This window comes from Larimichthys crocea, chromosome XIV (assembly GCF_000972845.2).
Source record: "Larimichthys crocea isolate SSNF chromosome XIV, L_crocea_2.0, whole genome shotgun sequence".
NCBI classification, from domain to species: domain Eukaryota; kingdom Metazoa; phylum Chordata; class Actinopteri; family Sciaenidae; genus Larimichthys; species Larimichthys crocea.
In genome coordinates, this window is record NC_040024.1 from 10,728,807 (window position 1) to 10,743,489 (window position 14,683).

Below are 14,683 nucleotides of genomic sequence, written 5' to 3' on the forward strand. Positions count from 1 at the left end.
GTCATATCAAGCAGAGCCACAAACAACTTCACAGACACATGAGAACTGTGCATCCAACAGTCAATAGTCCTGTCCTTTATTATATAATATATATATATATATATATATATATAGCAGAAGGTTCATGGGGTGCTTCAGAGAGTACAAGGTTCTGTAAATGCAATGAAAACAATGGCTACAACAATTTATTGATATTAGAATGTAATTTTTACTTTGAATGCTTCAGTACAAAGGGTGTATTAAATATAAACATGAATGTCAAAACGGTGCTATTGTGCTAAATTATAAAATGTATAAGTGGTAACATGAAGAGCTGAATTGGGAGCGAAGAGCCGGCTCTTCTTGGTGAGCTGAGTCCAATGATCTGAGTCCCTAAAAAAAACTTCCCATCACTTAGTGGTTTTTTTTATTTCTATTGTCCACTCAGGTTTTTATTGTGTTCTAATGTTTTTATTTATTGTGTTTTTATTTGTTTGCGCAGCACTTTGGAACCCTTGTGTTTGTTAAAATCTGCTATATAAATAAAGTGGATTGGATTGGATTGGAAGTTGGAGAGCCGCATTCTTTGTCTATAGCCGCATGGCGTCTCCCGAGTCGTGGTTGGCCCCCCCGAATAGGGGGTCCCCCAAAAAAAGCTAGAAACGGCCCTGGCTCCATGACAGGCCGGCAGTGCTCACACAGTCTGACAGACAGCAAGAGGATAACAACACGAGCATAGATCAATATTTTAAACAACTGGGATTTTTTATTATACATATATATCAAGGCAATAACTGTGTGTGCAACGAGCCTTTGAGTCTTCTGGCACACCACGACAAGAAGGAGAGAAGAAAGCTGGATTATTTTTTTTTTACCATTGTGCTTTTTTGAGGTGGAGCTCCTGGAACATTTACAGCTATCATGCAGCTTAAGTTAAAGTAAAACCACACTTCTGGGATACAGTTGTCCTCGCTATTACGCGGTTCACTTTTCGCGGACTTGCTGTTTCGCAGATTTTTTTAAGTGTAATTTGTGTTCTGCATCCTAAATTGGCCTAAGGGGGGTACTGTACAAATGCGTTGTACTCGTTTGATTAGGGGGTCCCAAAAAAAAGCAGAAACGGCCCTGGCTCCAGGACGCCCTGCAGTGCTCACACAGTCTGACAGACAACAGAGGATAACAACGCAGAGCACAGATCAATATTTTAACACCACTTCTGGGACATAGTCCACCATCTCGACCACTTTTAACAAAACAATAATTAACAATAATTGTAAAAAATCTAGGGTAAAGTGGACCGCACCTGCCGTGCAGTCTTCTCATTGGCTTTTGACACCATGTACAGTGTTGATTTTAACGTGTATACATGCATATTTTTTACTTACTCATTTTTATTTTTATTTTATTTATTTTATCTTGTAGTGCTTTTTATTCATTTTATTGACTTTATTGTTTTTTTTATCTTTTCATTGTCTGCTTCATGGTTTGTTGTGTTACTTATTGTGTTTTATCTTGCATGCGTCTCCGAGTCGTGAGTTGCCCCCCCTGAATTAGGGGGTCCCAAAAAAAGCTAGACCGGCCCTGGCTCCATGACAGGCCCTGCGTGCTCACACGTCTGACAGACAGCAGAGGATAACAACGCAGAGCACGATCAATATTTAACACACTTCTGGGACATATTCCACCATCTCGACCACTTTAACAAACAATAATTAACCAATAATTGTAAAAATCTAGGGGTAAAAGTGGACGCTTACCTGCCGTTGCAGCTCTTCTCATTGGCTTTTGACACCATGACAGTGTTGATTTACGTGTATACATGCATATTTACTACTCATTTATTTATTTTTTCTCTCTTGTGCGGTAGTGCTTTTTATTCATTTTATTTGACTTTATTTTTTTTTATCTTCTATTGTCTGCTTCATGCTTTTATTGTGTTTCTATTGTGCTATTCATTGTGTTTTATCTTGTTATCTTGCATGCGTCTCCAGAGTCGTGAGTTGGCCCCCCCTGAATTAGGGGGTCCCCAAAAAAGTCTGACAGACAGCAGAGGAAACAACCATTCTGATGTTTTTATTAAATTTTCTTTTCTTTTAATTTTTCTTTCATTGCTATTGCTTGTCTTAATGTCAAATGTTTTTCCTTGCCTCTGTAAAGCACTATAATGGCCTTGTGTACGAAGGTGCTATAACAATAAACTTGCCTTGCCTTTATGTGTTTTTCTTGTTGCGCAGCACTTTGGAACCCTGTGTTTTTAAAAATCGTGCTATATAAATAAAGTGGATGGAAGTTGGAGAGCCGCATTCTTATTGTCTAATAGCCCATGCGTCCCCCGAGTCGTGGAGTTGGCCCCCCCTGAATTAGGGGGTCCCCAAAAAAAGCTAGAACCGGCCCTGGCTCCATGACAGGCCCTGCAGTACTCACACAGTCCGGCACCCTGCCGGAGGGGGGCGCCTGCTCTTGCTCTGCTGTGCTGCTCTTGTTTGTACGTGTGATCTTTGAGAACATGGTGTGGATCAGCAGCCAGTCAAACACAGACAGACAGACAGAGGATAAACAACACAGATAATATTTCAACGACTGGCAATAACTGTGTGTTGCAACGAGAGTCTTCGACAAGAAGAGAGAGAGAGAAGAGAAGCGGATGTATTTTTTTTTAACCACTGTGACCTGCTTTAACTGAACTTCATGCAGCTTTAACATATATGCATCGCACCGCTTTTAAACCCTCCTCCCTCCGCATGCAGCTGAAGCCATATGTCGCCCTGAGGACCAACGCGATGCCGCGGCTTCAAATCGGGCCTTCAGGAAGCTAACGCCAACAACAACAACAACACAAGAACAAGAAGACGAAGCCGCTTCTTGGTGGTCTTTTTGTTTCGTTTATCATTCCCTTTCTTTTAACAGCTCGTTAGATTAAAAAAAATGCGACTTTTAAGCAGATTTTAAACTAAACGCGGCTGAATTAGCTCATGCCGGCTAATCTGCTAATTAGCCCGGCTAGGTCGTTTGGTTTCGGTTGTTCGCTTGTTTTTTTTTTTTTTTTGTTGTTTCAACTGAGCTAACATGTAAAAACTGAGCCCACCGTGCTTTTTACACACTTTTATCACACTGAGGTAGTGGGAGTCATTTTTGCAAAGCTATGCAAGCGTATGACTGAGAAACTGGCGAGTTTTAAGGTTGCTTCGTGTATTTTGGGATTATTTTAAAGGTTGTACATGTAAACAAACCCTGACCGACCCCCTGGATATTACTCCAACACTGCGCTATGAGTTTTATTGTTGTTTATACTCCTGCACGCATAAGAGAGACAGTCATTCATTCATGATTGATGAGACTGTCCTGAATCCATTTTACACACTACTACTACATTTGTATTATTTGAAACCACTAATGTAGTGGAGAGGACTTTTATTTGAAAGGGGGGGCCCTGAACATGTCGATCAAGCAGCTTGAAGATCCAAAAAAAACCAAACAAAAACAAAAAAAGAAAGCACAACCCATCTCCCTCTCTCCTTCATTGTGCTGGACTGAGAACACCCGACATGATGGGGATGATGATGACGATTAAAGAGGCCCAGTGACTGTTGATCCCCCGCAGGAGTGTCACAAGCTGCAGACATGAGTCTCACGAAACCACCTCCACGTTGGACAGGTACGAGCCGAGCTGCCTTTTTTTTTGCTGAGAGATTGTAGTTAGCTCCAGATGATCTTTTTTTTTATCTCCCACCACTGGAAATACGAGACAGACAGTGTTTTTACGGGGAGGTGATAAAACTGCAGTAAGAAAGAAGATGCATACAAAACAACAGCAGCCTGGAAAACTATTTAAAACTAAATGTGTTTTTTAGATTGAAGACGAAGAAGAAACATGTTGCACAAACAAAAGACAGTGAGTTCATTTAACCGGCTGTAACATGCGTTCAAGTGAATGCCTGAACCGTTTCTGATTTATTTGTATAGCACAAAGTCACAAAGTACATCCGCCTCGAGGGCTTTACAACTGTTACGGGGAGTGACACCCTCTGTCCTTAGACCCTCGGTTCGAGTGAGGAACAACTTTTAACAGGGAAAAAATTGTGGAAGAAATCTTTAGGAAACGCCACAGAGGAGGATCCTTCTCCCCGTGTCTAGAGACAACCAAGTCTTGACCGTTTTACTCGCCGTCAGTGGCATCCGCTTTTTTAAAATCAGGGACCATGCACCCCCAAAATACAAATTCTTTAGAGATGTTTTAAATATTGATACAGTTGGAGCTTGAACCAGACGACGCAGACACGTGCGTTCGCTTGTTGGAAAAAAACGAGGTGAACAGGTCGACTGACACCAGAATGGCGTGGGCGTGTGAAACCGAAACTGAAAGCGTCAAATTAAATCACACAAACCACAAAGTGTTTCATTAAAGCGTCTTAACGTCCTAACGTGCGTCACATTTAGAGGACGAAATATGTGGCCACCAGATGTAAAAGTTTCGTGCCTGCTGTCAGTTGTGTTTCATGTTGAATTTTCACTTTTTAAGAATCGCGTCGAGCCGTGGGTTTCCACCTTTTTGTTCTCTGTCTGTGACCTTCCGCTCTGTCGCTGCTAAAACGTAGAGACATCATCCCTTCGTCGCTGTCAGTCTTCACAGTCCCCTCGTAGCCGACACATGCCGTGTTTCTGGATCATCTGTCCTTTTCTTAGATGCATCTGTGTCCTCTTGATCATTGTCTTTCCTGTTTTCTCCTGCTATCAACTGTTTTTCCTGTGTGTGTGTGTGTTTGTTTTTTCTTGTGCACGTGCCTACTACTGTGTCTGTTTTGGTCATGTGACAGCAGGCAGCCAATAAGAAAAACACCCACCTGTTCAGGTAGGAGAGCTGTCCAGGGCTTTATGTCGTAGGGTTTGGGCTTGATGACAACTACAGATTGTTACAGCTGCGGCCAGCTTTTATCAGGACGCTTGGGCTTGACGTAGCAGTGGAGTGGAGTTGGCAACAGACAAGCATCCGGATTGAAAGCTCAGATCGTAGCACATAACACTTAACTCTACTAACGTGAGTCGGTCATATGGTGGCAGGTATTGCGATACCGAATTGGTGGACTGGATGATGCAATCCCAGAGCTTGTTTTATATAAAGTGCTGACTCCACCTACCCCAGGTTTCAACACACATGCGAACTACCGCAACCTAAACCAAGATCTCAGAGCATATCAAACAGTTTTTCTAAGCCTGCCTACAGGTATTTATCTAAATAACCGTTCATGATCTGTTAATTCTGTTTTTAGGTTCTGTTTTTTAGTTTTTAGATTAAAAATTAGTCTCTTGGCAAACTCTGGTCTTTTACGACAGTGTTTATTAGGGCACGTTCAGACAGAATCCAGCGCATGCATTTGACGGGGGGTAGTTGTGGTAGTTTGGCTGCAGCGGTACACGCTGTAGGGGTGTCCACCCAAAAAGTTGAGTGGGATCCTGAGTGTGGGGAAGAAACGCAGCCCGATGATCAGACCAGTCAGACTCCTCCATGGTCGGCCTGAAAACATCACTAAATTTGAGACATCCTTGGATTCATGGACTAAACTCTGAACCCTGTTGTGTTCTGGCTTGTGTTAATTCGTGTACCCTGGCCTCGCAATTTACACAATTTAGACCTTTCCTATGGCCTTGGGAGCGCGAGGGAGCATTGGTTCGAGCGACTTAGACAGTGAATTAGAGTGAGGGAGCAGCAGAATCGACAAAGCTGTTAAATAAGCCGTATAAAAAGGTTGTTTCCTGAGCTTCGTTCAGCACAAATCGAGCCCATTTCCATCCCCAACCACACCCTTACACACTGGCTGACAAACGTAGCGAATGCTGCTGGATCCTGTCTGAATGATTCAGCGTTAATTGCAGAAACAGTCGCTGGTACCTCCGGATCTCACTAAATCACAACAAATCTGGACGTTTTCACTTTTGGTTTTGGGTTATTTGTCCCCTTTTTAAGCCAACCAACCATCGACCTCTGGAATATACCAAATCACTTCAGTGTTTACACTGTGTGTCCTTGCGTCACACACCCTTAAATAAATATGTTCTCTCAAGCGGGGCTGCTCAGTGCTACAATCCTTTACGAGTATAAGAGCGTGGGGATGACTTGAACTCTTGGTCAGTATCGTTGTGTCCTTTTTAACTTCGAGATTGATCTTCGTTCTCAATTTCTTTCTTCTTCTTCTTCTTCTTCTCTTGTCTCTGTCCTCCCCTTCTTCCCTCTTTATCTGCCTCTTCCTTCTTTTCTTTGTCATGCTTCGCTTTCAGCCCCTTTGCCCCTGGTGAGTTTTCCTGTCGACTGCGTACTTGTTGCCTTTCGTACATCTTCTCATGCTCTCTCTCCGCACGTTTCTATATGTCGTTTGAATGTTGCACCCTGTCCTCTCTTGTAAATCCTCCCGTTCTTTTGGGTCCGTTCCATCCAGAGCATTTTTTTTTAAATCGCTCGATGAGTTTAATGCTAAACCTCTTTCCCTCATCTGTCAAACCCAGGCTCAGCAGCCTGACCATCGGCGACTCGGAGCGCAAATCCTCTGCCTCCAGCAGAGGAGCCGACCGTCGACGTCTTTGCAGAGAGCACCGGTAATTTGCGACGCCCCCATGCTGGTTTTTTTCTCTCGTTTAAAATATATTGACGCTCTGAATAACCCTCCAAACGTCTTCCCAGGTACCGGCTTGTCCAGAGGTGTGTGGGTCGTGCAGAAGGACCAGCTCGGTTCGGCTTCACGGTGTGTGGAGAGAGAGTCAAGCTCGTGCAGAACGTCCCGACCAGGTGAGAAGCACAGCTGATTGTTGTTCATTTTAATTAAAATCAATTATTTAGTCGTAATTCACACCAGTTTAAGGATTTGTAAAATCACAAACTGTGATAGCGTCTGAGACGACAAGACGGTCGTAGATTAGTTGTTTATGCGAGGACGTTTAACATGAACTTCACTGTCTGTGTTTGTCCTTCCAGGCGGGGCAGCATGAAGGCCGGTGTCCACGAGGGGACCGAATAATAAAGGTGTTTTACTACTTCCATCGCATGTGCTGAGTCTGAGAGCTGTCGGTTTCTAAGCATTCAGTGTTTCCTCTTTTCCCCCTCGCAGGTGAACGGCTTCGTGGGTCCTCCATGTCCCATCAGGAGGGGGTAAAACTCCAAATGTTGAGTTTGAAACACGCTTCTTGTTCTCTTGCCTGAGGTTTATCTGATCCCCTCACTCACTTGATGTTCAAAACCATCCACAGCTGGAACCTACGTAGCGCTGACGCTACAAGGGCCGCCCCCTTCACACCTCCTTGCCGCTAGAGCCGCTCCAGACCGACCTCACACCCAATCAAAGGACGTCTCTGGGCGGGGAGGTTCCTCCTCCTCCGCCTCCACCCTTGCCCTCTGGATCGGAGCAGCACGCCTTCCCAAAGATCACTGGACCCAAACCACTACAGGTGAGTGACGAGGTAACGTCTGCTGCTGCTTGTACGTCATCAGAATGATTCTAAAATATGGTTTTTGTTTGTTTTTTTAGGACCCAGAAGTTCAGAAACATGCCACTCAGAACTCAGGAAAATGCTGGAGCAGGAAGAGGCTGAACGGCAGGTACACACACACACTTATAAACACTGCAGGGTGCAAGGTTACACTTCAGGTCCGTGACTGCTTCCTCTGTAGATGCAATATCAGAGAAAGGATCCATACAGTCTCACATTATTATATACTGTTATATATATATACTTGGTGCTGTAATCAGACCCGACCAATTTGCAGGACCTGCTGGAGAGCGCTTTGAAGAACCGTCGCCGTCACTGGAGGAGCGGATTGAAAGTGCCAAGCGGAGACTCACCAAGTCAGGGTGAAGATTCAGCAAGATCTGGTGAGGAGACGTTTCTCTTCCAGTCCTTCCACGCTCCCTGACAAACCGGCTTTGTGGTTAACCTTTGGATTTATATGAGACGCTCGGCCAATAATGAAGCACACATTCAAATTCACTCTCGTCTACATTTCTTGTCTGTGATCGGATTTACACTAAAAAAAAAGGAAGATCTGCAAGCGAACTTTTTCGTACTTAGTCTCAAATTTCACTTTTCAGTTCTCAGTTTTTATTTGTTATATGTTGGTTCTAGGCAGGGTCAGCAGTACAATTAACGTGCCGGATAAGAAAAAACAGCTTAGACAGCCTAAACAGACTTAGAAGATAAAAAAATAAGTTAAGCTGTAACGTTGCGAGCTGGGTGGCTTCCGCACGCACCGCTGATGAAGTATGTCCCGTCCACCGGTGTCTCTCACCATGACGTGTCCGCGCGCTTCCACCCACTCTCTGTCGTTTTTGTGGCTTTGGGCAGAGCAGTTCTCGTACCAGACGTGACGCAGCCCGTCAGCAAGCTCTGGCGAGCTTTTCGTCACTCAGCCTCAAAGGACTTTAGTCTGTAACGATGACATGAACTAATTTTCTTCTGCTTTCCCAGGAGGAACGCGATCAGAGCCTGTCACGACTACGTCATAGCAGGAGAGGTTTGTATCTCTTGGAAAATGTAAATGGGACATTACATAATTCATATAATCATCCGTCATCGTACGACTGGTTCATGCGTGGTGTTGTAAACTGCTCTGTGCTTTGCCAGGTCGACTATCGATGGACTCACGCGAAGGAGACTTCGAGGTAGCTGCGCAGCCTTGTCTTCTCCCAAACCGGTAGGTTGTTTGTGCGTAGTTTGTTCGTGTATGAGATGGTCCCACTCATGCCGTCCCCCCTCGCCCTCCCTCCCTCCTTCCTCCCTCCTTCCCCTATGCCTTTGAGAGTCCCCGCTCCTCCCCCTCATCCTCCTTCAGGACCCACACACCGACGGCAGGAAGATCCGACACACACACCCGTCTGGACTCGGTGAGATGGACACACGCACTTTGCATTCACTTTAAGACAACAGCGGGTTTATACAAACATAAAGAAAAAACTGTCTTTGTTTCACCGGTCAGGGCGACGAGGGGCGATGGTAAGAATTTGTTTTGATAGCAATTAAATAGAACGTATATCCAAAGATATTCATATTTTGGGACAGTTTGCTTTGAGAAATAACTTTTTTTTTTACTTTCCAGAGATAACACGTCTGACTAACACCTGGACAACAATCACACGGCAGACTCTGCTCCACAGTAGACCGAAGCCTTAGAACGACTTAGAGATGATGAAATACCGCTCATATAAAACACTGAACGCCGTTCTAGTTCGGTCTGTAGTGATGAAGAAGATAGTTTTTTCCTTGGACAGGTTAGCCCGATCTGTGAACTTCACATTTATTTGTAAAGTGTAGTGCTGTATCGACTGCAGCATGCTCCACAACCCATTTCCAGCTAACTCACGGCGTGTTAAAGTCCACAAAGTCAAGTCATATTGAAAAAAAGATCGGGTAATCATATTTCTCAAATATCATGTTTTTTAGCTAATTGAACTATTTTACCTCAGTTCATATTGTTGATTTTTAGTTCCTTAAAAACCTATAATTTCTCTGCGCTCGCTGAACTGTCTGAACACAGCGAGACGAATCGCTTTAATTAAAAGCTGTTCCTTTTCGGTGTCCTTTATTCATATTTACACGTTAATATTAATTTTGCCTGAGTACATTTTAACAGCTTGGCTTTGCAAAATTCTGCATTCTGCCTTTGTGTTTTCAAATTTTTAAAAATGGATCCAAATGCTGCTGCTTCTTTTTCTACTATCACTCAACGGCTCACGTACCAGAGCCGGCTCTATGTTCCTGAAAAATGTTTATGGTAAACTTTGAAAACAAGGTGACATAACATCAAAACGCTCTCACCACCAATCCAAAACTGTCAATAAATAAATTACTTTACTTACTCAATATATAAAAATACAGTCTACCAGCTTCCATATGTTGTTCTTAATGTGCAAACAGTAAAAAACAAAAAAACTAGTAAGGATAATACTGAAGTTTCAGGTAGTAAGAAACATTTACATGTAACACTACAACCCCTTCAGTACCATTTTGGATCTGGTTCTCTGATTGTGGTATGTATAAACACAAGTCTGATGTTTCGGGTCACTGCACAAGATCAACAGCTATAATCTATAATTCATTGGATGCCACAATAATTCAGTCGTTATTAAACATCTGAATTTAATGCAACCACAAAACATCTGGTCACTGTGTTTATTGCATTATTTTCTAAAGATAAAAATTAAACTTCCAACCTTTCTTTCAGTTACGCAGCCTATGTTGCATGGTGGAAACGATCCAGACTCTATACAGCCTAACCTCGATTATATTTTGCATGAAACACGCTTTCCTACACAGGTAGGACCAAAACATGAGGTTATAGGGGTCAGTATAACATTATCTTCTTTCTGCACTAACTATATTCCAGCACATTACAGCAGCATATAATGCAACACCCCCTCAAAAATGAGTTTATTGCATTATTTTACTGTGATTAGTTCATTTTAACATACGTTTTATGTATTTTTGAATCACGTTTGGAGACTGAAAATGTGCTGCAGCTGCATGCTGGCCTCAAGCATGCACATTTCATTTTGCATATTTAAGGAAAAACATGTTAGATCTTTACTCTATTCACAACTCCACCTAATCCACCGTCCACTGTTGGGTCTAACAGAGGCGCAAGTAAATCCAGACAAGAGTGAGCTCGACACAGACTCACGGTATCTAAATGACGCACTGTGAAACACTCCAGAAGAGGAATTAAGATGACCTTACTGAGGCCTGGAGAGGGTTTCAACCAACACGTTACCAAATATGGCCTGTGCGGGGCGTGGGATGCACGGCTCTCCTCTGCGAGGTATTGGCGGATGAGAGAGAAGGGAGGGGGATGCGTCGCCAAATACGCACGGCGTTCCTGAGACTTTTCTGCTTCTAACAGAAAATGAAAGATAACCCGAGGATAGAAATCGGTAAGTTCAATCTACGCACTTGTGTTTTTTTTATTGTTCTCAGAAAGTTTTATGCACAAGTTAGAGCAGGTAGAGTTCACAATGGTCTATATTTGGCACGGTGAGAAAGAGAGCGGATGGCGCAGGGCGCGGTATGTCCGCTATTTGGAACGGAAAAATTCTTCATCACTCACTTAATATGCCACTTATAGCATGTGTGTTTGACAGAATATACATTTAAACATGACTGTATGTCCTCTGCTTTGATTGTAACGCTAAAGTGTTTGCTTGATACTCTAAAATAGGTAATAAGAGGAATGTAGAAAAAGGTTTTTTTTTTTAGGTGTGTGGTTAGTTTTAAAGAAGCTTTCTCAGCTCCAGTGTGAATGATCAACTGTAACATACTATGCAGTGACACACTAGAGCACCCAGGTTTGTTTATATTAGGGGGCCAACTGTTGGCCTGGCATGCATGGTATGCATGATATCAAACCTAAAGAGCAAACCAACTTGGTTTCCTGTCAGCAGCAGGGTTACACACCACAACCACAGCTCTCTGTGTCTTCCTCTTCAACAGGTTTGGGTTTCTCATTCTTTAGCTCAGACACTAACCAACATCTGTCAGTGGACGAACAAGCACCAGCAGCATGTTTAGACACACAGAGCTCGGGCTGCATTTCTAACTCTTACCTCTTGATTGCGTGTTATGTCTGACAATGTGATTATGTGCTCATTTGGCTTGCTGCTGGTTCCTGTGGACGTGCCATTAGCTGCTTCCTGTGTATTTACTCTCATCACGCAGAACAGGAAGTGTGGCACATGTGCGAATGGCTAATAGGCTGTAAATGGGCAAACGAAGTTACCCATTTACAGGGATGTCGATTTGCAGAATGCATGGACGATGCACGGCGTCTGTTTGTAGAGAGGCAGCATGTCACAGACAGGCTTTCTGGCCTGTATTCACAGCATCCGCATCTACAGCACACCAGATTATCAGTTTACTTGCATTTGTATGTTCTGGTGGAGACAAACCTCTTCCACATTGTTCTTCAGGAGTTTTCCCCCCATCTGCTTTGTTTGTCGTAACGTTTGTAGAGCGTCTGTGCTGTGATACCACTAGAACTATATGGACACACCCTTTACTCTCATGCTGCTCGTTCTGTCTTAAAACCACCAGATGTTCTTCATCATCACAGGAGATAAACGTCGTAGTTGTGAAACAGCAAGAGCTGGTCCTCACTAGAACCAAGAAGAGGACTTTAGCTACAGACGTTTCTGCAGTATATCAACTCTCAGGCCTGTTTACCCTTCTGGTAAATACTGAACTTGGGAAGACTTCTCTCAGTAATACATATGTGTTTTATGGGTCCTAGGGAGTGTCGTATATTCTACAGATCGTCAAAGTCTCAGTTGTGATTTGTTGTTTTGTGTGATGCATGAATAAAATTGACTGGAACTGAAATAAAAATAAACCATCACAGTTTGGACACTAGAGGGCATCGATATCAAAGCGTGGAGGGACTTTCCAGCTCCTTCACATTCAAGCAGAAAAAAGTTCCACTTCCTTCCTGTGCACCTACCCTGCACAGGTCACAGCTTGAACAGCCAAGCCAAGTGTTCTTCAACACATTCCCCAGACTTTACACAATTCTAGTTTAAGCCCAGACATGTCAGTTGGGGATTAACAACCCATTAATAATCATTTTTATGAGCCTCGTTGTTGCAGTTTCTCATCACTTGTAAATTAGGCTTTAATAAGCCCATAGAGAAACGTCTGAAATATTATATATTGTAGTTATTATTTTGACATTAAATGACACTGGACAACTGAGCTTTTTTTTTCAGATTTAAAGGATGCATCATTAAGTTAGAGCTGTGACATTTATAGGATACGTTGAAATCTCAATTCTCTTTAAGAAATAAAGCATCACGCCATGTTTTGACTTCTACAGTACTACCTTACTTGCATTTTGCTGTCTCCTCGCTGCAGTTTATTCTGATTACTCTCTTCTTTTATTGTCTTTCTGCAGAATATATGACAAAAGATCGACAAGCGACCAGCACAGGATCCAACATTCAGCGTTAGAGACTCATCTTAACCCTCGCTGGGCTGCAGAACTTTCAACTCCTGACTGATTGCGATTCCCCATCATGCCACTGATTGTGTTTCCCACCTCCCAGCTTCTATGGGTGCGTGTAGCTGCCCTGCTGTTCAGCTGCGTGGCGTTCAGTGTCACAGCACACGGAGCTGGAGTGCCCCACTGGGCCATGAGTGACTGGTGCATCTTCTGCTGGGCGTTCAGCTTTGCCTGCACCTTACTCGTGCTGCTGGTGGAGCAGTTCGGCCTTCAGGCCCGAACCCCAGTGTCCTGGACCAATTTCCCCATCACTATCGCCTGCTACGCCGCCCTCTTCTGCCTCTCTGCCTCTGTCATCTTCCCACTTTATTTCATTAGGGACCATAATCTCTATGGCGAAATGCGCAGCTATCGCATCACCGCCACCGTCTTCTCCTGCCTGGCAACCATAGCCTACATGGGGGAGGTGACCCTGTCTAAAGCCAGGCCGGGAGAGGTGGCAGGTTACATGGCTACAGCTCCAGGCCTGTTGAAGGTGTGCCAGACCTTTGTGGCCTGTATTATCTTCATCCTGGTCAGCAAGCCTGTGTCGTATAACGAGCATGCAGCGCTGGAGTGGTGCATGGCCGTGTACTGCATCTGTTTCATCCTCTCCATGGCTGTGGTGGTGCTGTGTGTGGGGGAATGCACCGGCTGTCTCCCCATCCCATTCTCCAAGTTCCTGTCAGGTTACGGGCTCCTGGCGGTTATCATGTACTTGACCGCTACCATCATCTGGCCCGTGTTCCAGTTCAGTAAAAACTCCGGCCACAAAGGCTCCAATGCGTCAAACCTGATCACAGTGGCGGTGCTCACTGCCCTCAACTTCCTGCTTTACCTCGCTGACCTGGCCTATACCGCCCGACTTGTGTTCGTCACTGTCTGAGAAGAAAAGAGACAAAGAAGGGAGACTCATTAAGAGATGAAGAACAGAAAATGCTAAAAGCTTAAGCGGCCTTGCAGAAAAGTGTAGCTGATGTTGAATTTCTGAAAATAGACGACATTTACCTTTTGCTGTCTAATTGTAAAACGCTGAAATGAGATGTCCCGTTGACACAAGGGAAGTATATGTTGGTATACCTGCAGCAACAGTATTTAACCCCCAATGTGAATTGACCTGTGCTTAATGTGCAAACACAAGTATGACGTGAATTGGATTTTACACGTGCCTCAGCTTGTAAATGCTGTTAAAATCAAATAAAGTCAGCACACTGGAACGTGGTTGAACAACAGGAGAGAAGGTGTTTACTGTATCTGAGACACAACCAGACAAAGATTTGTTCGCCATCCTTCTTATTGTGTGTTGTTTATGCTTCATAAAAATATCAGTATTAAAATGTTTGAAAGAAAGAAATTTGAGCAAATAAAGCTGATGTGATTGTAATTACACGATGTGTCGTGGCTTTCTCACTGGAACACGTTTGGTGCGTAAGTTAAGGTTGATGTTTTAAAAGGAGCACCATACATGCAGATTAGAGAGCAGACAGGTTTTAATGAGCAGTGATATTTTTAATTGAACAGATAAAACAATCAAGTCTCAGTTTTCAGCAGGATGTAATGTGTATCTATCGATCAGAACGAAAGAAAAAAAAACAAGTTGGCAGCTTTGTTGAATTTCTGAAAATAGACGACATTTACCTTTTGCTGTCTAATTGTAAAACGCTGAAATGAGATGTCCCGTTGACACAAGGGAAGTTT

General features: G+C 43.6%; 1 protein-coding gene across 3 annotated transcripts; it reads left to right on the plus strand.

Moving 5' to 3' along the window:
* The first annotated feature begins 10,741 nt into the window (after positions 1 to 10,741).
* On the plus strand, positions 10,742 to 14,372 carry myadma (myeloid associated differentiation marker a). 3 transcript variants are annotated; one of them, XM_019264673.2, is made up of 3 exons: positions 10,789 to 10,889; positions 12,065 to 12,181; positions 12,899 to 14,372. In XM_019264673.2, exon 3 carries the CDS (start codon positions 13,020 to 13,022, stop codon positions 13,869 to 13,871), a length of 852 nt encoding a protein of 283 aa, XP_019120218.1. In that variant the 5' UTR covers positions 10,789 to 10,889; positions 12,065 to 12,181; positions 12,899 to 13,019; the 3' UTR covers positions 13,872 to 14,372. The 3 variants fall into 3 exon arrangements, with proteins under 3 accessions (XP_010749882.2, XP_019120218.1, XP_027143646.1); XM_010751580.3 differs by lacking the exon at positions 12,065 to 12,181 and having other exon boundaries at positions 10,742 to 10,889; XM_027287845.1 differs by lacking the exon at positions 10,789 to 10,889 and having other exon boundaries at positions 12,058 to 12,181.
* Positions 14,373 to 14,683: the final 311 nt, after the last annotated feature.